Source organism: Solanum verrucosum, unplaced genomic scaffold, assembly GCF_900185275.1.
Source record: "Solanum verrucosum unplaced genomic scaffold, falcon-dt-bn FXZP01000074.1, whole genome shotgun sequence".
Lineage (NCBI taxonomy): Eukaryota > Viridiplantae > Streptophyta > Magnoliopsida > Solanales > Solanaceae > Solanum > Solanum verrucosum.
Genome location: NW_026020200.1, coordinates 1,327,457 through 1,347,276, shown reverse-complemented (window position 1 = coordinate 1,347,276; position 19,820 = coordinate 1,327,457). Strand labels below are relative to the sequence as shown.

Genomic DNA, 19,820 nt, shown 5'->3' with positions numbered 1-19,820 from the left:
ATATTTTTCTTCATTTTTTTAGGCAGTGGAATAGTTCTTTCAGCATTACTCAGTCAAGAGGAGTCATTTTTCAATGGTGAATAAGATCATGCATGTAGTTTTGAGGCTGCATGAGGATACAACACGAGGGTGGCAATATTTTTGAAAGGTTTGAGGGCGGCAAGATAAATTTTAGAATAACCAGTACCTTTGACAGCAAAATTGATGCTAAATCACTTTTTGGTCCTTGATTAACTCTTATTCATGTTATGTTGAATTTTCTACGAGGCCTTCATGATAAACTTCTATTTTGGACACACGTATTCCAATAAAGTCGCTTACCATTAATTGTTCTATAACTATGAACATACATAGAAATGAAAAGAGATGGAAGAATTATGATTTAAAGGTACAGTTCTTTTGGTGCACTATTTTTACTTGCATGTAACAATTGAAAAGAGATGTTAAGGTCATGCTTAAAATATGCTCAACCAAATTTTGTGAGTTTTTGATATTGTAATTTCAAATCTATGGCGATTTGGCGCTATTGACAATTCTAAATTAATAATGTGACGCTTTAAAATAGTGTTTTGACAACTTCAATTAAAAGAAAATTTAGAATTCAAATTGTCATGTCATTTGGTGTAATATAGCGCTTTGGTTGTTAATGTGTGCAATTCTTATCTTGGGAGATAATTGATGATGTTTTAATATGTTTTTAAATTGTTGCAAATGAAATGACAAACCAAATGTGAAATAATTGCTGCAAACTATTTGTATGAAAAAAATTTAAATCTTTGATTTTGCACCTCTTTATAGTGAAGTTGTGTCAATTGAGCATAAGAGAAATTTTAATTATGTATTTATCATATCATTTATACTTCTCAAATTTTTATATGTATTTATAAAAATAGTTCGACAATACTATTGTAGCTTATTTCATTATTTTTATTCTATAGTGACAATATTTGTTCATGATAATCAAATTACAAAAAAAAAAGTTATAATTATTCTTTCAAAATCATACACGTTGGGCTAGATGTATTCAAAATTGAACCCTAACCGATAAGTCAATGACAAATTGGCTTATTGGTATTGAGTTATTGAATAAACGGTTGGGGAGCCGATTAAAGTTTTGTAATTAACGGCTTATTGGTGTGAGGGTGGATTTTTCAATTTCTTTATTGGGTAAAATGTTGACCCGTTAAGAGTTAACATACTTACATTTTAAGTCTATGTATATTAGGCTTATTTAATATCTTACCATAGTATATAGGAGTAATTATATATTTTTTCTTTGTTAGTCCTAACTCCTAAAAGCTAAAGCGTAATGCCATAAAAATCTATTTGCTTTCTAATAATTATTAATTTTTCTTTAAAGAATGGATAGCAAGTCAGCAAACTCAAAAAAACATTGAGGATATGTAAATGAAAAGTATGCAACAATTTATCGAGTCATTGGCAAAGATGCTTCCACTGGACAATGAAAATGGGACAATCAACTGAACATTTGGATCAATTTATCCATTTGATGTTGTTACTCAAAGCCATACTTGTTGTAAGATACGTTCATAAAAAAAAAAAAAAGGTAACGTAGAGATTATAGATTAACCGTTACACTGCCTGATAACCGTCCAATAATTGCTAATCCATTACAGAACCAACATATTTATTATAGGTTGGCTAGCAGATTAGTAAATTTTAAAACTGATCTCTATAGGACATATTAAGCGAAATTATCCGATCGATAAATAGCCCTACGTTGGGCCCGTGCATAGCACATGCATTTTTTATCTAGTATATATATAAATACTAAAAAAATTCAATCGGCTGACCCCCCTTGATATAAGGTGGGTCCGCCCCTGGGTGTGAAAAGGAGAACATGCATAATAGAGGGTTTGGATAGTTTATTTTCGGAAAATTCTTTTTTCCCCTATGTAACTGAAATAAATAAATTTGGTTTGAATCTAAATTTAATTTTTATTATTTTAAATATATATTAAACTAATTAAGCACCCTCAATTTAAAATTCAAAAAATAAAAAGGCGAAATGGTCTAATAGACCCCTGTACTTGTATGAGTTTGTTTTGTGAACCCTTCTACTTAACTCTTTTTCAATTGAACCCTTAGACTTAATAAAACACAATTTATCAAACCCCTCTGACCATTGACTAGGCTTATGTGGCATCAATATGGTTGAGTTGGCAAAAGTGCATGAATTCACTCTCGTTAAGGCGAGTGATATCCTATCTAAGTTTCAAAAAATATTAAAAAAATAAAAAAATAAAAAAATAAAACAATAAAATAAAAATACTTTTAAAAAAATAACTAAAAAAGGCTTTCTTCTTCCGCCAACCGGTTCACCTCCATTTTTGGCCATCTCCATTCCAATCCATTTTTCTTTCTTCTTCACACTCTTGTCATCTTCTTTAGCAGATCTTCGCATTGGCACCTAGAGAGAGACGACGCAGGTCAGTGGAAGAAGAACGAGGCGGGTGAGGGTGGGATCTGGTCACGACAGCGAAGAGGTTTTCCGGTCAAATCTGGTGGCCATGGTGCGACGGAGATGAAGACGGGTGAGGAAGAAAGCACGTATGGTCGCCGGCAAGAGTTGCGACGACGACTGAGACGACGGTGAGGAGCCTCCTAGCATATTTGTACACCGGAGACAGTAAGGAGTTTCTTGGCCTTCTGATACTCCGGAGAGGATGGAGAGCATAGCGGTCGGTGATAGTGAGGGGCGAGGAGCTGGTGCGGCGGCTTAGGGTTTCTGGATTTGTGGAGGTTAGAGAAGGAGGAAAGAAAATGGTGAGGGTGTTCGATGAAGATGGAGGTTGGTGGGGGAGATCGTATTTGTGGTCTCGCCCGCAAGAGGAGCGGCAACAACAACGACTTTTTCCGGCAGTTGGGCCATTTCACAGTGAAAATGGAAGATGATGTGAGGAGATCCAAACTTTTAATTTAAAATAATAAATTAAAATTTAATTTGTCAAAATTGATCAAAACTTTATGATTTTTCTTTTGTCAAAAAAGAAATTATTATAAAAATAAAAAATGATGTGGCAAATTTTATCTGACATGGCATGTGACATCAGCACGATTGAGAATCACGATGAGTTGAAAGGGTTCAATAGGTTGAGTTTAGATGGGTTCAGGGTCCAGATGACAAAGAGGTAAGTAGAAGGATTCACAATACAAACGCATACAAGTACAAGGGTCCACCAAATCATTTTGCCAAATAAAAATTGTAAGTAGTTAACTCTGTCACAACAATAATAATAGGAGTACAACTTTTAAAAAGTAATATAAGAAATCTATAGCCCACTTTTTGGAATATGATTTCAAAATATCGCGAAGTCCTTTTGAATTTTGATATAGCAATTAGTAAATTAAAAAATAATAGATTTATATTAAGTGTAGGTAAGTTTTCAATTTAAAATAAAATAGGTTTATAAAATATATGTTCTAAATTATTCATTTTAAGTTTAAAAATTTAAAGTAAACACTACGTATATTTTTTATATAAAAAGAGTTATTGTGAGAAGTTATTTTTAAATATTTATTTAGTATAATTTGATAACTTCCCAAAAAAATGAGTCCTAAACTGTAATTTTTTTTTTAAAACAAAACCCAGCAATTTGATTAAAAAGTTTTTAAAGTTAAACTAAACCATCAACAATTCTTTGGCTATAAAGGAGTAAATAGATAATCATCAAAATGATTAAAATGCTTTGGAATGTAATTTTTATAAAATTGTAAAAAATAAATAAGGAGTTCTAAATAAAATAGTTTTATTCTATCACATAATTTTTTTGCTTTCACAAAAAAAGTCGTAAATTTTCTTATTACAGTCTACCGATCGGTTAATTATTTTAAGTTTATGACTAAATATAAACTTTACTTTGGATTAAATAAATGCAGCAGCCTTCAATATTTATCCTCTAGATAACTACCATACATTAGCGTGTGTTGTGGAAAATGCTTATTATTAACTTTTTATCTTTTAATTTTTTTCAGATTGATTTTAACATAAATTATTCCTAAAAATAATTTGAAATTGTGAGTTGCCTAAGTTTCAGTTCAAATAGAAGTTTGGAGAGATAACTGATTCAAAAATTGATTAAAATAAATATTATTTGTTAAAAAAGAAAAGAGCAAAAAGTAACGTGTATTTTAGTTGCTAAAATATAAGAGCCTGAAAACATGTTCTTTATTGTCTATATTTTCGTGGAAACTAATTGATTTGCAATTTAAATTCATTGTTATCCAAATTATTTTTGTTGTTGTTGTTTTAAAATATTATTTTTTATTACTGATTTGTACGCTATTTTTTTTTGGTAATTATCAACTTTTATTAACCACCAAAAGTTGGCATTACAAATCAATATTATTGCACAAATCAGTATTAATTTTACCTATGTATTTTTAACTATCTCTTTATTAATATTTTCTTTTTCCTATTTTTTTCGTTAATTATTTATTTTTAATTTATTTTGTATCATCGCATTTGAAATTTTTTCTAATCAAATAGTTAATTTTGTTGTCTATTATTTTTTTTTGTTTTCTTTTAGTTTTGTTCTAAAACTACCAAATGACTTGTAAGCAAAAGAAAATCAAACATCTAATATTTTTGCAGTGTATATATAGTAATTGCTTCTTATTTTCATAAAAAATGAGTTTACAGCTATTATATTTCTATCCAAAACATATCACATTAATTATGTTACAACTCCTAATTTACCTTTTAACCTCTACTAAGACAACATAGAATCTTAGATAACTTCAAATAAAAATTGAGATTATTCTATAATTCCTTTAAAGCAAATTAAATCATATTTGCGAATTTCTATATTACTAAATTTGTGATCATTACTAATTTATCTGGTGCTAAGATTGAATTATTATTTTTTTTAGAAAAAATATATAATTTATACCGTGAACAAATTTATTAAATTCTAAAACAAATAATTATAAATACTTACCTCTGGTGTCAATCTTTTAATCCAAGGATCCAATCTCACTTTTTGTATTTGACTACACAAACACTAAAACTAATATGGAGATTAGCAATTAAATTTACTAATTTAAATCAGAATGAAATAACAACGACCGTATAGAAGAGATAAATTAAAGAAGAGAAAAATAAAGAGAGATACAAAAGAAAGTTGAGAGAAGGGTGTGCAACTAGTGTACCTTTTTTTTAAAAAAAAAATTAGAGTAATATATATAAAATATTTTTTAATTCTGTAACTGTTTTTCTACTGTGACACACTTGTTTATAATAACTGTTTATTTTTTACAGAGACACATTTATTTTTGTAACTATTTTTTTTTACCATGACACAATTGTTAGAGAAAAGTGCAAAAACTCTAAATTATTTATGTGTGTTTAAACTCCCACTGAACTTCCTTTCCTATTTATTTTTTCTTTTTCGTTAATTTCAATTTTCTTCTCTTTTTTTTTTTTCAAAAAAATAATGTAATATATATATATATATATATATATAATAAATTAAATTGACAGTTTTAATGTATTACTTTTTGATTAAATTTCAATTTATAAATAAAATTTATAAACTACTTTATCAATACCACACAGATACAGTTATTTTTTTATGTGTTTGGTGCATTTTTTTAGGAATAACACGATGTATGTAACCTACTGTTAAATTTGATTTATTTTTTTAAAAAAGTAAAAAGTTAGAATAACTGTAAAAGAATTTCTATTAGTGTTTACAATTTTTATTTTCAGATATTAAATTAATCATAATAATTCATAATTATGTTTTTTTTTATAGTAAAAAGTTAAATTAACAGTTAAAAAACTTTTGTTAACGCTTACAATTTTAATTTCAATTTTTTTATTTTCAAATGTTAAAATAATTATAATAATTCATAATTATGTTTGTTTAGTATGTATGTGTATATATATATATATTAAAACTCAACATACGTTTTTTCCTCTGTATTCGGTTACTTTTAATTAAAAAACCAATTTCTTAATTCCAATTTTTTAATTATATATGTACTTCCAATTAATAATTAATTAACTGATTTTTAAAATATTAAAAATAGAGATTAATTGTGGCGCTGACATGTATGCGCTATCACCTCTCCTATTATATATATAAATATATATATATATATAGATTCATTTCATACTTTCAGTTTTCAGATTGTTCTAGTGCAGGGGCGGAGCTACAGCCTAGTAAGGGTGGTCAGATGAACACCCTTCGTCAGAAAATTATATCGGGTATATAGGCAAAATCTATCTATATATAAAAGGAGAAGAAAAAACGCCTACGTGTCATTACCACAATTTTTTAGAATTTTAAATTTTAAATCATTTTAAATAATAATTAATAAATAATAAATAATTATTTAAATAATTACAAGTTGATAGATTTTGCGGTAGTTACACAACAGTTTTTAAAAAAAAATATTAATTAATAATTAAGTACAAAACAAGTTGATAGATTCTGCGGTAGTTACACAATAATTTTTAAAAAAAATTATAAATAATTAGTTTAAAATTATTATTTAACTATTACATCATCTATAGACAAATACTTAATTTTAATTACTAAAGCTTAAATTTTAAATTAATATATACAAAAATATTCGACTGTGACATCATATGTTTTAAAACACAACCAAGATAGATACCAAGCAATATTCGATAAGACATTATAAACATAATCACCAATGTACAAATTTAAAGCTGTTCTAAACACCTACTTGGCCTGAGAGACTAAACTTAAGAAAATTTTCCAGAATAGCGCATGATGAGCTTCACAATGATACTTAAATAACTCAACTATCATGGTTAACTGGATCGAGGCAGCCTCAAAATCAGAAGATACATAATTTTAATTACAAAAGCTTAATATATCATTATTTTGTATTTATAATTTATACCAAACAATAAAAATATTTTAACAGATAAATACAAGCAGTTTTATAACTTCTCAATAACCATCCAATAAACAAGGAAACTTAAACTACAATTATTTACTGCATCTATAAATTTCCCTACTATAAATAGACATCTTTCAGTAATAAATTTACATACAAATTTTACGTTGTTCGTCGATTGTTCTGCGATATTCAGTAATATAGATGGCTTTGCACTTTCACACAATCTCAGAAATTACATCTAAATCAATGCACTGGAACTTAAAAGTTCGAGTTATTCGATTGTGGATAGTTCCTGATAAATTCAAACCAGAAATACCTTACTCTTTGGAGATGATTTTACAAGATGAAAAGGTACCACTCATACAAATAGTTTTTATATACTTGAAAAACAATTATCATAAAACAACATTTTGTTTTATTACAGGGTGATCGTATTCATGCATCAATTGGAAAGACATTAATTAAGCATTTCAGAGAAATTCTATATGAACTTGGTGTTTTTCGGATGAATTACTTTGTGATTACCCCAAACATCATGAAATTTAAGACAACAACACACAAACACAAGCTTAACTTCACTGTGACTACAAATGTTAAGGAAATTCAAGATCCTTCTTTTCATATGGATATATTCAATATCCGCACCTTTGACAAATTGACAATTCATCACAATGTTGATGAGACTGAGCTTTTGGGTAATAATGATATGTTATTCCATTTATTATATTTTAAATTTACAATATATTAATAATATATTTTATTTGCAGATGTTATTGGACATGTTTCTTCATATCAACCAATTCAACAGATAAAGCAAGGAGATAACAATAGTTATTTCATCAATATTGTTCTAGAAGATGATAAGTAATTATTTTAAATTCATTTTATCCTTTTATATATTGATATATATTTTTATATATATTAAAATGTAATTAAATTCCATTCATACAGTAAAAATAGACTGTCAACAACATTATGGGGTGAACTTGCGGACCAAATACAACCACATTTGACAGGATCTGCAGATGAACCTTTGATTGTGGTTTGTCAATTAATGAAGGCTCACAAATTTAGAGGTTAAAACATTGTAATAGGCAATTGTATATAAAATACAAATTTAATTAGTATAATTTTTTGACATTGTTTAATATCAATCATCAGAAAATTACTCAGTACGTAGTTGTTGGTATCAAACCAAAATCTGGATTAATTCTAATCTTCCTCAGCCTACTGAATTCAAAGACAGGTTAGAAAATTATTTAGTTTTTCTTAGGCATGTTTCTTAACATTTGCAATGTAGTTAATTATTCTTTTGTTTAATAATAATAATTCTAAATTATATCAAAACTATTTGTTATGAATTTTTTTGCAGATTGATTTCATCATGTGATTATAAATATGAGAGGATCTCCCAGACAAGTTCTCAAAAACATCATTCTATTACTGATGAGTTGTCTAAAGGTGTTGTATCCTTTACATATCTTTCTGATTTGCTTCAATGCTACGAGGTGAGTCTACTAATCTATTTTAAATTTTCTCACTATATATTTACATATTTACTGTATAATAATTGGTCTATTTAACTTAATTGATATGTTATTTTAATTTTTAATACAAAGGAATCTTCCTTTTGGATTGCTGCAAAAATCGTCTGTTTGGAACTTGACCATGGATGGTCATACTTGGCTTGCAACAATTGTATTACAAAGGTTGATACAGAGGGAACCAAATATTATTGTAAAAAATGCAATTCTGAAGTTAAATATGTTATTCACAGGTTTGTATAAAAAATCAAACTATTTAAAATTATTTTTATATATATTATATAATCCAAAATATTATGCTATTTAGATACAGGCTACAACTGTCTGTTATGGATGGCACTGCATTTATTTCAATATTGCTTTGGAATAAAGAGACTATACAACTACTTGGTAAAACTGCAAAAGAGTTGAAAGAAGGATTACTTGAAGATGACGAAAGTTCTTATCCAACCGAGCTTAGTTATTTAATGGAGAAGAAATTTATGTTTAAGATTTTGATCAAGGACTCAAACATTAACAGAAAAGATAATGTCTATAAAGTTGTTAATTTCACCGATGATGATACTCTTTTAAAGGAATTTTGTCATCCTGATCTTCAGGACAGTCTTAATGTAAGTGTTTAAACACCAACATATTTGTTTACATTATACATACAAATTTTTAAATTTTGTATAAATTGTTAATTATGTTTATAATGTTCATACAGAAATCACTTTTTGAATGTGAGCAAAGCTATGATGAAGATAAACTCTTTGAGGTATTCTAACTTTAGATAAGTTACATCTTCTATATTACTAATCAGATTGAAAACACTTGAATTACTTATAATCTTTATGTTATTTTAATTTAATTTTAGACTCCAATCAAGAGCAGCATTTCAGAGTGTGCTACATTAATTATTGAAGATGTGATTGATTTAACTACAAAGATATCTACCAAGAGTAGCAAAGTTGCTGGAAAATCTACAAGGCATGAAATTAAAGACGATTTGAATGTCAAACAACCCAGCAACAAAATTCGCAAAGTGATTAAGAAGGAAAAGAATACCTAAAGCTATCTTCCAAATTTGAAAAGTTATTGGAAGATTATGTTTTAATTTAGGTTGTATTAAGTTTAGTTTATTATTTTAATATTTAAGTTTTAATAAGGTAGTTGGATGATTTATGTAGTTTATTATATAAATTCAAGCTATTAAGCTGTCTTCTTTATTTATCTCTCTCTCTCTCTCAATCTATATCTATCCATCATTCTCTCTCTCTCTCTATATGTGTGTGTTTGTGGGGTTGTTTTTAAATTTATGTTGTTAATCCTCTACATGTTGTCTTAATGTGTATTTTATATTCTCTGACTTATAGTTTAACACTCATTAGTAACAGAAGGATCATTAAAGTTACCTTTACTGCATATAAAATCTAAACAACACACTATTAGCTGATTTCTACAAATACGTTAGTGCAATTTAAGAGACATACCTTATTCCCATATGTTAAAAAATATGCAACACTTTGGTGAACAATATGGTGGATCCACATCAATTTCTGAGCTGATATATTCAGAATAGGAATCAGATATTCTAAAGCTCCAAGCAATTCATCTTCATTCTTCCAATATATATGTTCAAAGGTAGTCATAATGAACAATGATTTATAAAAATTCTATCATATTTGCTGAAGGAGTACCTTGCTGTATATAACATGTTGAATCTTCATTTATATTCACAATGCTACAGCCCTAAAGTTGCACCAAAACAGCAGCAGAAAAGATCCAAAGTTGCACTAAATTTTCACAATAAAAATATTAAAACATCATTTGAATTAAACCAAAACAGCAGCATCAGAATCATCTCTAAAACAACGTTAGAATTGCACCCAAAAAACCACCAGAAAAACATTGAATTTGCACCAAAAACTTCACGATAAAAACAGCGTAAACAGAACCCGGAATTGCACCAAAACATTCGCACCAAATTCACACTAAACAGCACACTAAACAGCACACTGACAATTGTATCAATGTGCGCAAACTTCGTGAACTAATTTCAAAAATAGATAAATCATATATAATAAATCTTCAATAACACATATGCTATAAAAACAGAATATTTTATATAGCAAAACATGACATTCTGTAAAATATTATTTTAAATATATTTTCCTTGATTATATTATTTAGAGGGAGGGTCAAGAACCTAAAATGAAGTAAACTACAACCTGATGAAAAGAAAGGCAACATCCTACACATAGATATAATAAGTTTTGTCTCAAGTGTTGGTGTCAGTATCTTATTTCATATATAATTATCAGATAAACTAACTCATCAAATACTCAAACATGTTCATAGACATTCCTATCAAATCCTCTGCATGATCTTTATATATTTTATGCTATATCTACTGCATTTGGTGCAATTTTTATAACACGTCATACAATAGATGTTACTTAACAGTAACTCATATATACAACTATAAGAAGGAACCTAGCATTGAATAGATGAAAATTCCAAAGCACAAATAAATTGTAATGAGGAATTTGATCCAAAGCAATGACAAATATTGCTCTCATTACCTCTGTGTATATTTTGTTACCCTTCATCTGATCAATGTATATTTTGTTACCCTTCACATAATGCCTATAGTTTGGAACAACTCCTTAAAAACAAATGCATATTCAGATCTAACATAAATAAAAGCAATGTCAAAGAAATTATTGATTCACATAATTTTTACTAGGATCACATATGTTACAATATTCAACTACTTCTATATCTTATGAATGATATGGTAAATACATATCAAAAACATTGAGAGAGAGAGATTAAACAAATATTAATCTTCTTAGTAATTGTTACAAGTGAAGAATATATTTTCCCAAGTTATTATAAAGTTAAACCTGTTAAAAAGTTTCAGCATAACTATAAATCGATTTATTTCTATTTGAGGTCCTTAATCTATTCAAAATCACAAACAATAAAAAAAACAGTTATAATTTTAAACTGTTATACTCCAAAATATTTACTGTCTAATAACTCACAATATCAGAATGATAATAATTAATATTTTTTAAAATTAACAGTTATTCAACTAAATGCACTAATCTGGATTTTAAAATAACTGCTATTTGGTCAACTGCATTTATTCATGGTAATTTACCATATAATTAGATTTCAAGTTCAATAACTCATATCAAAGTCATGACAGATCAGAAGAAATTAGCAAGAAAACAAAGATTAAGCTTACGACAGAATAAAAAGCGTGGAAAATACTCATCAGATTTCAATGGTTTGATCTCCTATCTCTATTTTTATTGCTCAATATAATACATGTCTTCTACTATACAACAGTGAAATATATTACACTACCTATATATTGTTCATATTTAAAACTTTTATCTTCTTCAAATTTCATAAAACTTATTTCATCTATTACGGAAAATGGCATTTTTCAAAGGTATATCACTAAAAGAACATAACAATATTCAATAAGCATCTGCAATATATTCAAATTCTATATTATTTGTAACAGATAACAGAATATCAAATCATCTAACTCATGATGAAAATGAAGATGTAGATATGTTGGCAGCAGATGAGTTTGGTAGTGGAAAACTATACAATGAAGGTAATTTTTATATATTACTATCCCTAACCTTTGCTTTGTTTAAACAAATTACTTTGTTTCTAACGTATTTTTAAAAAAAAATTAGACTATTGGGATATAGGAGATCCAATTTATGAATGTCAATACTGCGGCGCTTACTTTTGGTATGCGGAAAGAATTGATAAGAAGTGTAAAAACAAAAGACCTGTTTTCACTTTGTGTTGTGGTCATGGAAAGATAAAGCTTCCCAATCCAAAGGATCCTCCTACTGTGTTGAAGGAATTATTATTTGGATCAGGTAATTAATTTATTTAATACAAATATAAATACACGTCAATAATTTTGTTTATCAACTTTACATTTCTATAATTTATTGTAGGTGAAAAAAGTAACCATTTCAGAGAGAATATCCGAACTTATAATTCCATGTTTTCTTTTACATCAATGGGAGGAAAAATTGATGCATCTGTCAATCAAACAAAGGGGCCAAGAACTTTCAGATTATCTGGACAGAATTATCATAAAATTGGAAGCTTATTGCCTAATGAGGGATCTACTCCAAAATTTGCACAATTATATATTTATGATACAGAAAATGAGGTAACAAATAGAATGAATGTTATCAGGTGTGTACTTATTTTATTAATGTATTATATAAGATTAATTATAACTGAAGTAATTAATCACTATTATCAACATATTATTATTCACTTTGTAGTAGCGGTGAAAGCAACAATCAAATCCATGCTCAAATTGTCACCGAACTGAAGGAAATGCTTGATAAACATAATGTTCTTGCAAAGAGTTTTCGTATGGTTAGAGATAGATTTCAAGCTGAACAAAGTACAAGTGTTAAACTAAGACTTATCGGAAGAAGAGGATCAGATGGAAGAAGATATAACTTGCCATCAGTTTCAGAGGTAGCAGCTTTGGTTGTTGGCGATTTTGAACCAACAAATACTGACAGAGATATAATAATCGAAAGTCAAAATGGACAACTTCAGAGAATAAATGAGCTTAATGCAGCATATTTAGGTTTGCAATATCCATTACTACTACCTTATGGGGAAGATGGTTATAGAGAAGATATTCCTTTAAATAGAATTGATGAATCAAGTGAGGGAAGAAAACGTGTTAGTTCTTGCGAATATTTTGCATATAAAATTCAAGAAAGGAAGAATGAAGTACCTACAATTGTTTCTGCTAAAAGATTATTTCAACAATTCTTGGTTGATGGATATACAATGATTGAATCTTCTCGCTTATTGTTTTATAGACTAAATCAAAGAAACTTGAGAACACATTTATATAAAGGATTACAAGAAGCAGTTTTGCATGGAGACACAGAACCATCTTCTCAAGGACAAAGAATTATATTGTCTTCTACTTTCACAGGTGGAACACGTTACATGTTGCAAAATTATCAAGATGCAATGGCAATATGTAAATGGGCTGGATATCCTGATTTATTCATTACATTTACATGCAATCCGAAATGGCCTGAAATTAATAGATTTGTGCATAGTAGAGGATTGCATCCAGAAGATCGGCCAGACATTATAACAAGAGTCTTTAAAATCAAATTGGATCATTTGATAAAAGATTTAAGAGACAATAAAGTTTTTGGAGAAGTAAAAGCGGGTATGAACTTTATTTTGCTTTATTTTATTATATTACATTTTAAAGTTAATATAATTTGTTTTATTTAAATAAAATCATAAATTACAAATAATATTTTGTTTTTCTCTTCATATAGTGATTTACACTATTGAATTTCAAAAGCGTGGATTGCCTCATGCACATATCTTACTTTTTCTCCATGATAAATTTCCAAATGTTGGAGACATTGATGCGATTATTTCAGCTGAATTGCTTGATAAATTACTTGATTCGGATTATTATGTGGCTGTTACAAACTTCATGATGCATGGGCCATGTGGTTCAATAAGAAAATCATCCCCTTGCATGCAAAAAGGCAAATGTACAAAGCACTTTCCAAAAAGATTTTTACCATCTACCTCACTTGATGAAGAAGGATATCCTTTATATCGAAGAAGAGATGATGGTAGATCTACACAGAGATCAGGAATTGATTTAGATAATCGATATGTTGTACCACATAATAAATTTTTGCTAATGAAATATGGGGCACATATTAATGTTGAATGGTGCAATCAATCAAGATCGATTAAATACTTATATAAGTATGTTAATAAAGGTCATGATCGAGTCACAACAGCTTTTTGCGATAGTGTTAATTCTTCAGATTCAAAGGTTGTGGATGAAATAAAAATGTATTGTGATTGTCGCTATATATCATCCTGTGAAGCATCTTGGAGAATTTTCAAATTCCCAATCCACCATAGAGAACCTTTAACTTTTCATCTACCAGACAATCAAAATGTCATATTTTCAGATGATGATCCAATTGATGTTGTTATCAATAAACCAACAGTGAAGGAATCAATGTTTTTAAGATGGTTGGAAGCTAATAAGGAATTTCCTAAAGCAAGACATCTAAAGTATGCAGAATTTCCTTTAAATTTTGTTTGGAAGCAACAATCTAAGAGATGGGAAAAAAGGAAAACTTCAGCATTTTCTATTGGAAGAATTTTCTTTGTTCCACCGGGATCTGGTGATCAATATTACCTTAGATTGCTATTGAATGTTGTTAAAGGTCCAACTTCTTATGAGGAGATCAGAAGAATAAATGATATTGATCATGAGACCTTTCGAGATGCATGTTATGCTCTAGGATTATTAGATGATGACAAAGAATATGTTGATGCTATAGTAGAAGCAAGTCAATGGGGAATGCCATCATATCTACGACAATTATTTGCTATGCTACTTATATCTAATTCAATGTCACGTCCGGAGATAGTGTGGCAATCAACTTGGCACTTACTATCAGAAGATATCATTTTTGAAGAAAGAAGAATATTAGATAACCCAGGTATTTAATAATGTATACACCTGACACTTATCATATATAATCTTTTTATTTTCTTTTTCTTATTATTTTATTATTATTATTTTACTTTTAATAATTTTTAATAATTAGTAAATTAGAATTAGATTATTTTATTAAATTAGTATATGTTTATATGTTTTTTCAGAAGTTTATCTATCAGAAGCAGATTTGAAGAATCGTTGCTTGCAAAAGATTGAAACCTTTTTAAAAGGGTGTGGAAGGAGTTTTCAAGATTTTTCAACAATGCCATTACCTGTCTATAATGAGGATGAGGTCGATTATAGCAACAGATTAATTCGAGATGAAATGCGTTACAATAAAGGTGCTTTAACTGAGGAACATCAAGAATTGCTACAAAATTTAACTGATGAACAGAAAGCAGTTTACAAAAAAATTATGTCAGCAGTTATTACAAATAGTGGTGGATTTTTCTTTCTATACGGCTTTGGAGGTACAGGAAAAACTTTTATTTGGAGGACACTATCAGCAGCTATACGATCTAAAGGAGATATTGTTTTGACAGTAGCTTCTAGCGGGATTGCATCTCTATTGCTGCCTGGTGGTAGAACATCACATTCAAGATTTGTTATCCCTCTGAATATAAATGAAGATTCAACATGTAATATAAAGCAAGGTACTCCTTTAGCAAATTTGATAGTCAAGGCAAAGTTGATTATTTGGGATGAGGCTCCTATGATGCATAAATATTGTTTTGAAGCTTTGGATAAAACTTTAAGAGATATTATTAGCTATAAAGATGCATCTAAGGCAGAATTACCATTTGGAGGAAAAACAGTTGTTCTTGGAGGTGACTTTAGACAAATTTTACCTGTTATTCCAAAAGGTACCAGACAAGATATTGTTAATGCAACTGTAAATTCATCATATTTATGGCCACAATGTCAACTATTAACTCTAACAAAGAATATGAGGTTACAAAGCAATGCAAACGATACACATTTGGAAGAATTGAGAGATTTTTCTAATTGGATATTGAAAGTTGGGGATGGTAGCATTGGAAGTTCAATTGATGGAATAGACAAAGTTTTAATACCAAATGATCTTCTAATAAATGAGTATACTGATCCTATAGCATCTATTGTGGAAAGTATTTATCCAGATTTCATCACTAATTGCAATGATCCAGAGTACCTTCAACAAAGAGCCATTCTTGCTCCAACTCTTGATATGGTTGAATCGATAAATCAGTATATGATTACTCTTAATCATAATCCTGAGAAATCATATTTAAGTTCTGATAAAATTTGCAGATCTGATCATACTTATTCAGCTCTGGAACATGTACATACCCCTGAATTTTTGAACAATATTAAATGTTCTGGCGTTCCAAATCATTCAATCACTTTAAAAGTTGGGGTTCCAGTGATGTTACTAAGAAATATCGATCAGTCAGCAGGATTATGTAATGGAACTAGATTGATTGTTACTAAACTTGGAAATCAAGTAATTGAAGCAAAGGTTTTATCTGGACAAATGGTTGGCCAGAAGGTGTTTATTCCAAGAATGACTTTAACACCTTCAGATTCCAGAATTCCTTTTAAGTTTCAAAGAAGACAGTTTCCTATAACTGTATCATTTGCTATGACAATCAATAAGAGTCAAGGACAGTCTTTATCTCATGTGGGCTTATTTCTGAAGAAGCCAGTGTTTACGCATGGACAGTTATATGTTGCTCTTTCCAGAGTGACAAATAGAAAGGGATTAAAAATACTTACTTATGATGAAGATGGGAAAATAAGTAATGAAGCCACAAATGTAGTATATAAAGAAGTTTTCCAAAACTTATTTGACATACATTGTAGTTTTTAACTTTTATATATATACTACAATTTTTGTTGTGTATGTTACAATAACTTTTATATTAACTATTATATATGTTTTAGGTTACATTAATTATGTAATTTAACTTAGTAAGTTAACATTAAGTAGGTACACATTAATAAAAAAAAGACAAGAAAGTCCAAATTACTTTGAAATATGCAATAGTCGATATGTACTAACCTTAGTTAGCTAATTATAATCACTGCTATTTCCCATCGATACACTGGCAGTAAAAAATTCTTCCCATAATCAACTTCTCCGCCATCTACAATACACTTATTAAAAAGGAAATATGAAAATATATTAGGAATTTTTTTCCAGTTAGAATGTATTAAGACAGAAATTGTATTATAAACATTGCTCAAAATTGTTGTATATATATAAATTATCATAAACTACACAAATCTATATATTAATACTACTATTAAACATTAATAATAAATACAACTTCATAGTTATCAGATAGTTTTATCCATATTTAAAGTACAGATAGATTATAAGACTTCACACATTTACAATCTTTACTACTTTTTAAACTTTACTCATTTCTCTAAAAAGTAAAAGTGACAAGTTCCTATATTTTAAGGTCATTTTAACAAATTATGATTTGGAGACAAAGAAAATGATAACTTTTTCTTATAATATATAATAAACTGTGTCTTGACAATTCACATTAAAAAATTTCAAGTACAATTTACTCCGGCTTGCTAGGAAAACTGTAACTCAGATTATATATACAAAATCTCTGAATCACCTAACAAGATACCAAAATCTTTATCAACATAAGCTTATTATAGCTTTGCAATACCATGCATTTACTACTTTATAATTTAAATTACAGTTAAACTATTAGCCGTATCTGACCATTCCAAATAGATATGAAGGAGACATAACCTGATAAATCTCATTAAAATTAATCCAAAACAAGAACTACTTCATGCTAATATATTCTTCAATTGAAGTTCTCATTATGAAGGATCAATATAAAAAAATGTCAAAAATTTAACTCACCATTTCACAGTACATTGAATTTTTGTCGGAACGATGCTAGATCTGAAAACAACTCCTATCAAATCTTTTATGCCATATATATTAATCTTAACATGCTTGAAGAAAGTCATTTTTATGCTATGTTATCATTTGCATGTTCAAATGTTGAAATTGTAAAATTAACTTTACCATATTTTTGCAGAAGATATTCATAGTAGAAAAGACAATAGAAGATTTACTAAAGAGATGAAAGAAATAGCACTCACAACATTGACAAATCACTCAGAAACTTTGCGAAGATCCACACTCGGAAGAGGTACCTCACCTTCCAAATCTGGAAAATTTTGTTCATATTTTGGTCTCCTTCCAGAGAGATCCATTTTGTTTGTTTTTTACGTTTTTTCCCTTTTTACTTTCCAATTACTTTTGGATTTCGGTGGGTTGTCCAAAAATCTATTTGATTTTACTTTTTTCCAATTCACTTAGATTGACCATATTTTAATAAAACTAATAAATACATATACATACAAGCACACACATTAATGACTTGCAATAAATATATACTGCAGGCACGCGCATCAATATTCCTAAAAAATCGTTTCGTTGTCACATCTTACTTTAATACATTATTAAATTAATAAATTATTTATTATTCATTCCATTTCAACTTAATTTAATTGTTGAGATTATAATAAATGTAATTTATATCACATTTTTAAATATATTAAGTTTTTAGTAATTATTATAATTTGTATTAATTTTTATTTAATACGTGTTATTTCTTTCTTAAAAATTTATTGTACATATTTATAGTAAATCAAGAATAATATAATTTTCTAAATATATTTAAGTTGTGCATTATTAAAATTTATAAACCTCTTACAGAACTTTTACTATATCATGGCTTGCTTTCATTCGACTATCCTTATTAACTTGACGCATAATAAATTTTAAATATTCAATCAAAGTTTTATTTATTTTTCATATATTTCCAAAAACAAAAAAAAATTATTTATTTTATTTTAAATAATACATGTTTCTCATCTCAAATATTTAATTACAATTTTAAAAAAAAAATTAAACTATAACTTTAACATTTTATAATATCCGCGCAACGCGCGGGTACGTATACTAGTAGAGTCTAATATGTGGATATTTATTAATTGAACACTCTTTGAAAAAGCAAAGGCAGATGGTCCAATGATAGGCACACTCGTTCACCTCATGGAGGTTTGGAGTTCGATTCCCACTAGCTGTATTTATAATACAAATCTCTCTTTAAACAAAAAAACACAGAAAGGGTTTGTCCAGTCCACACATCATGTAGTGGAGGCTTGGTTTCAGACATCGTATTTTCGCTTTATGGTCTTTGTACTCAAATTTTTCATATACGTTGAGTTTATCATTGGATACTCATATTTTGTATTCATGTTATTTTAGTTATGTTGTCATCTTACTATCATGCTTTGTCATGTGGTTAAGCGTAGAGTCTTTTGGGATTCTAGGTATTATGTCACATCTAGGAGGTAGTCTTGGATCATGACAAGATTTTGAAATTACAGGGATCAATTACGTAGTAGGTATGTCAACTGAGTAGCATCGGCGAGAAGAGGAATGTGATCAGGATATGGCCCATATGAAGACATAGATGGGCTTGTTGACCAAACATTTGTTAGTTGGTAGATCAGTAGGAACTGCATATTGACATGAGGACTTGGATTTTGATTTTGATGAGAACGTCAATTATCTGAACAACTAAGGGGTTTCTAAAATAACAATTTGGGAGACAAAGGTAGAAACTATCAAAAGGATGACTACTATGCTAGAGTTGGAAACTGCGATCAAGGGAACTAGCATAACAAAGATAACTTCAAGAATGATTGTAGTGGAGTATATGTTCCTCCTGCTAATAGAGACAGAGCAGGTAATCGAACAAGTAACTCTAGGATGAAATCCACAGAATCTGGGGTTAAGAAGT

The 19,820-nt window shown here is 28.5% G+C and overlaps 2 protein-coding genes across 2 annotated transcripts; both read left to right on the top strand.

The window, feature by feature from the left end:
* The first annotated feature begins 7,098 nt into the window (after nucleotides 1-7,098).
* Nucleotides 7,099-9,492, top strand: LOC125830030 (uncharacterized). Its single transcript, XM_049509247.1, has 8 exons — nucleotides 7,099-7,248; nucleotides 7,322-7,592; nucleotides 7,665-7,761; nucleotides 8,270-8,405; nucleotides 8,517-8,674; nucleotides 8,749-9,052; nucleotides 9,148-9,198; nucleotides 9,298-9,492. The coding sequence occupies exons 1-8, from the start codon at nucleotides 7,099-7,101 to the stop codon at nucleotides 9,490-9,492; spliced, it is 1,362 nt and encodes a 453-aa protein (XP_049365204.1).
* Nucleotides 9,493-11,870: 2,378 nt separating this feature from the next.
* LOC125830029 (uncharacterized) lies at nucleotides 11,871-16,840 on the top strand. Its single transcript, XM_049509246.1, has 9 exons — nucleotides 11,871-11,886; nucleotides 11,962-12,057; nucleotides 12,143-12,334; nucleotides 12,416-12,600; nucleotides 12,756-13,677; nucleotides 13,793-14,523; nucleotides 14,707-14,992; nucleotides 15,156-16,111; nucleotides 16,250-16,840. Exons 1-9 carry the CDS (start codon nucleotides 11,871-11,873, stop codon nucleotides 16,838-16,840), a joined length of 3,975 nt encoding a protein of 1,324 aa, XP_049365203.1.
* Nucleotides 16,841-19,820: the final 2,980 nt, after the last annotated feature.

What these genes read in the sequence shown, in the direction of transcription:
- LOC125830030 (XM_049509247.1), top strand. Translation starts at nt 7,099, where the DNA reads ATGGCTTTGCACTTTCACACAATCTCAGAAATTACATCTAAATCAATG. An exon ending in TGATTTTACAAGATGAAAAG is followed by an intron (nt 7,249 to 7,321) that starts GTACCACTCATA and finishes GTTTTATTACAG; the next exon opens with GGTGATCGTATTCATGCATC. An exon ending in ATCTTCAGGACAGTCTTAAT is followed by an intron (nt 9,053 to 9,147) that starts GTAAGTGTTTAA and finishes ATGTTCATACAG; the next exon opens with AAATCACTTTTTGAATGTGA.
- LOC125830029 (XM_049509246.1), top strand. An exon ending in TGGAAAACTATACAATGAAG is followed by an intron (nt 12,058 to 12,142) that starts GTAATTTTTATA and finishes AAAAAAAATTAG; the next exon opens with ACTATTGGGATATAGGAGAT. An exon ending in CTGATCCTATAGCATCTATT is followed by an intron (nt 16,112 to 16,249) that starts GTGGAAAGTATT and finishes CATAATCCTGAG; the next exon opens with AAATCATATTTAAGTTCTGA.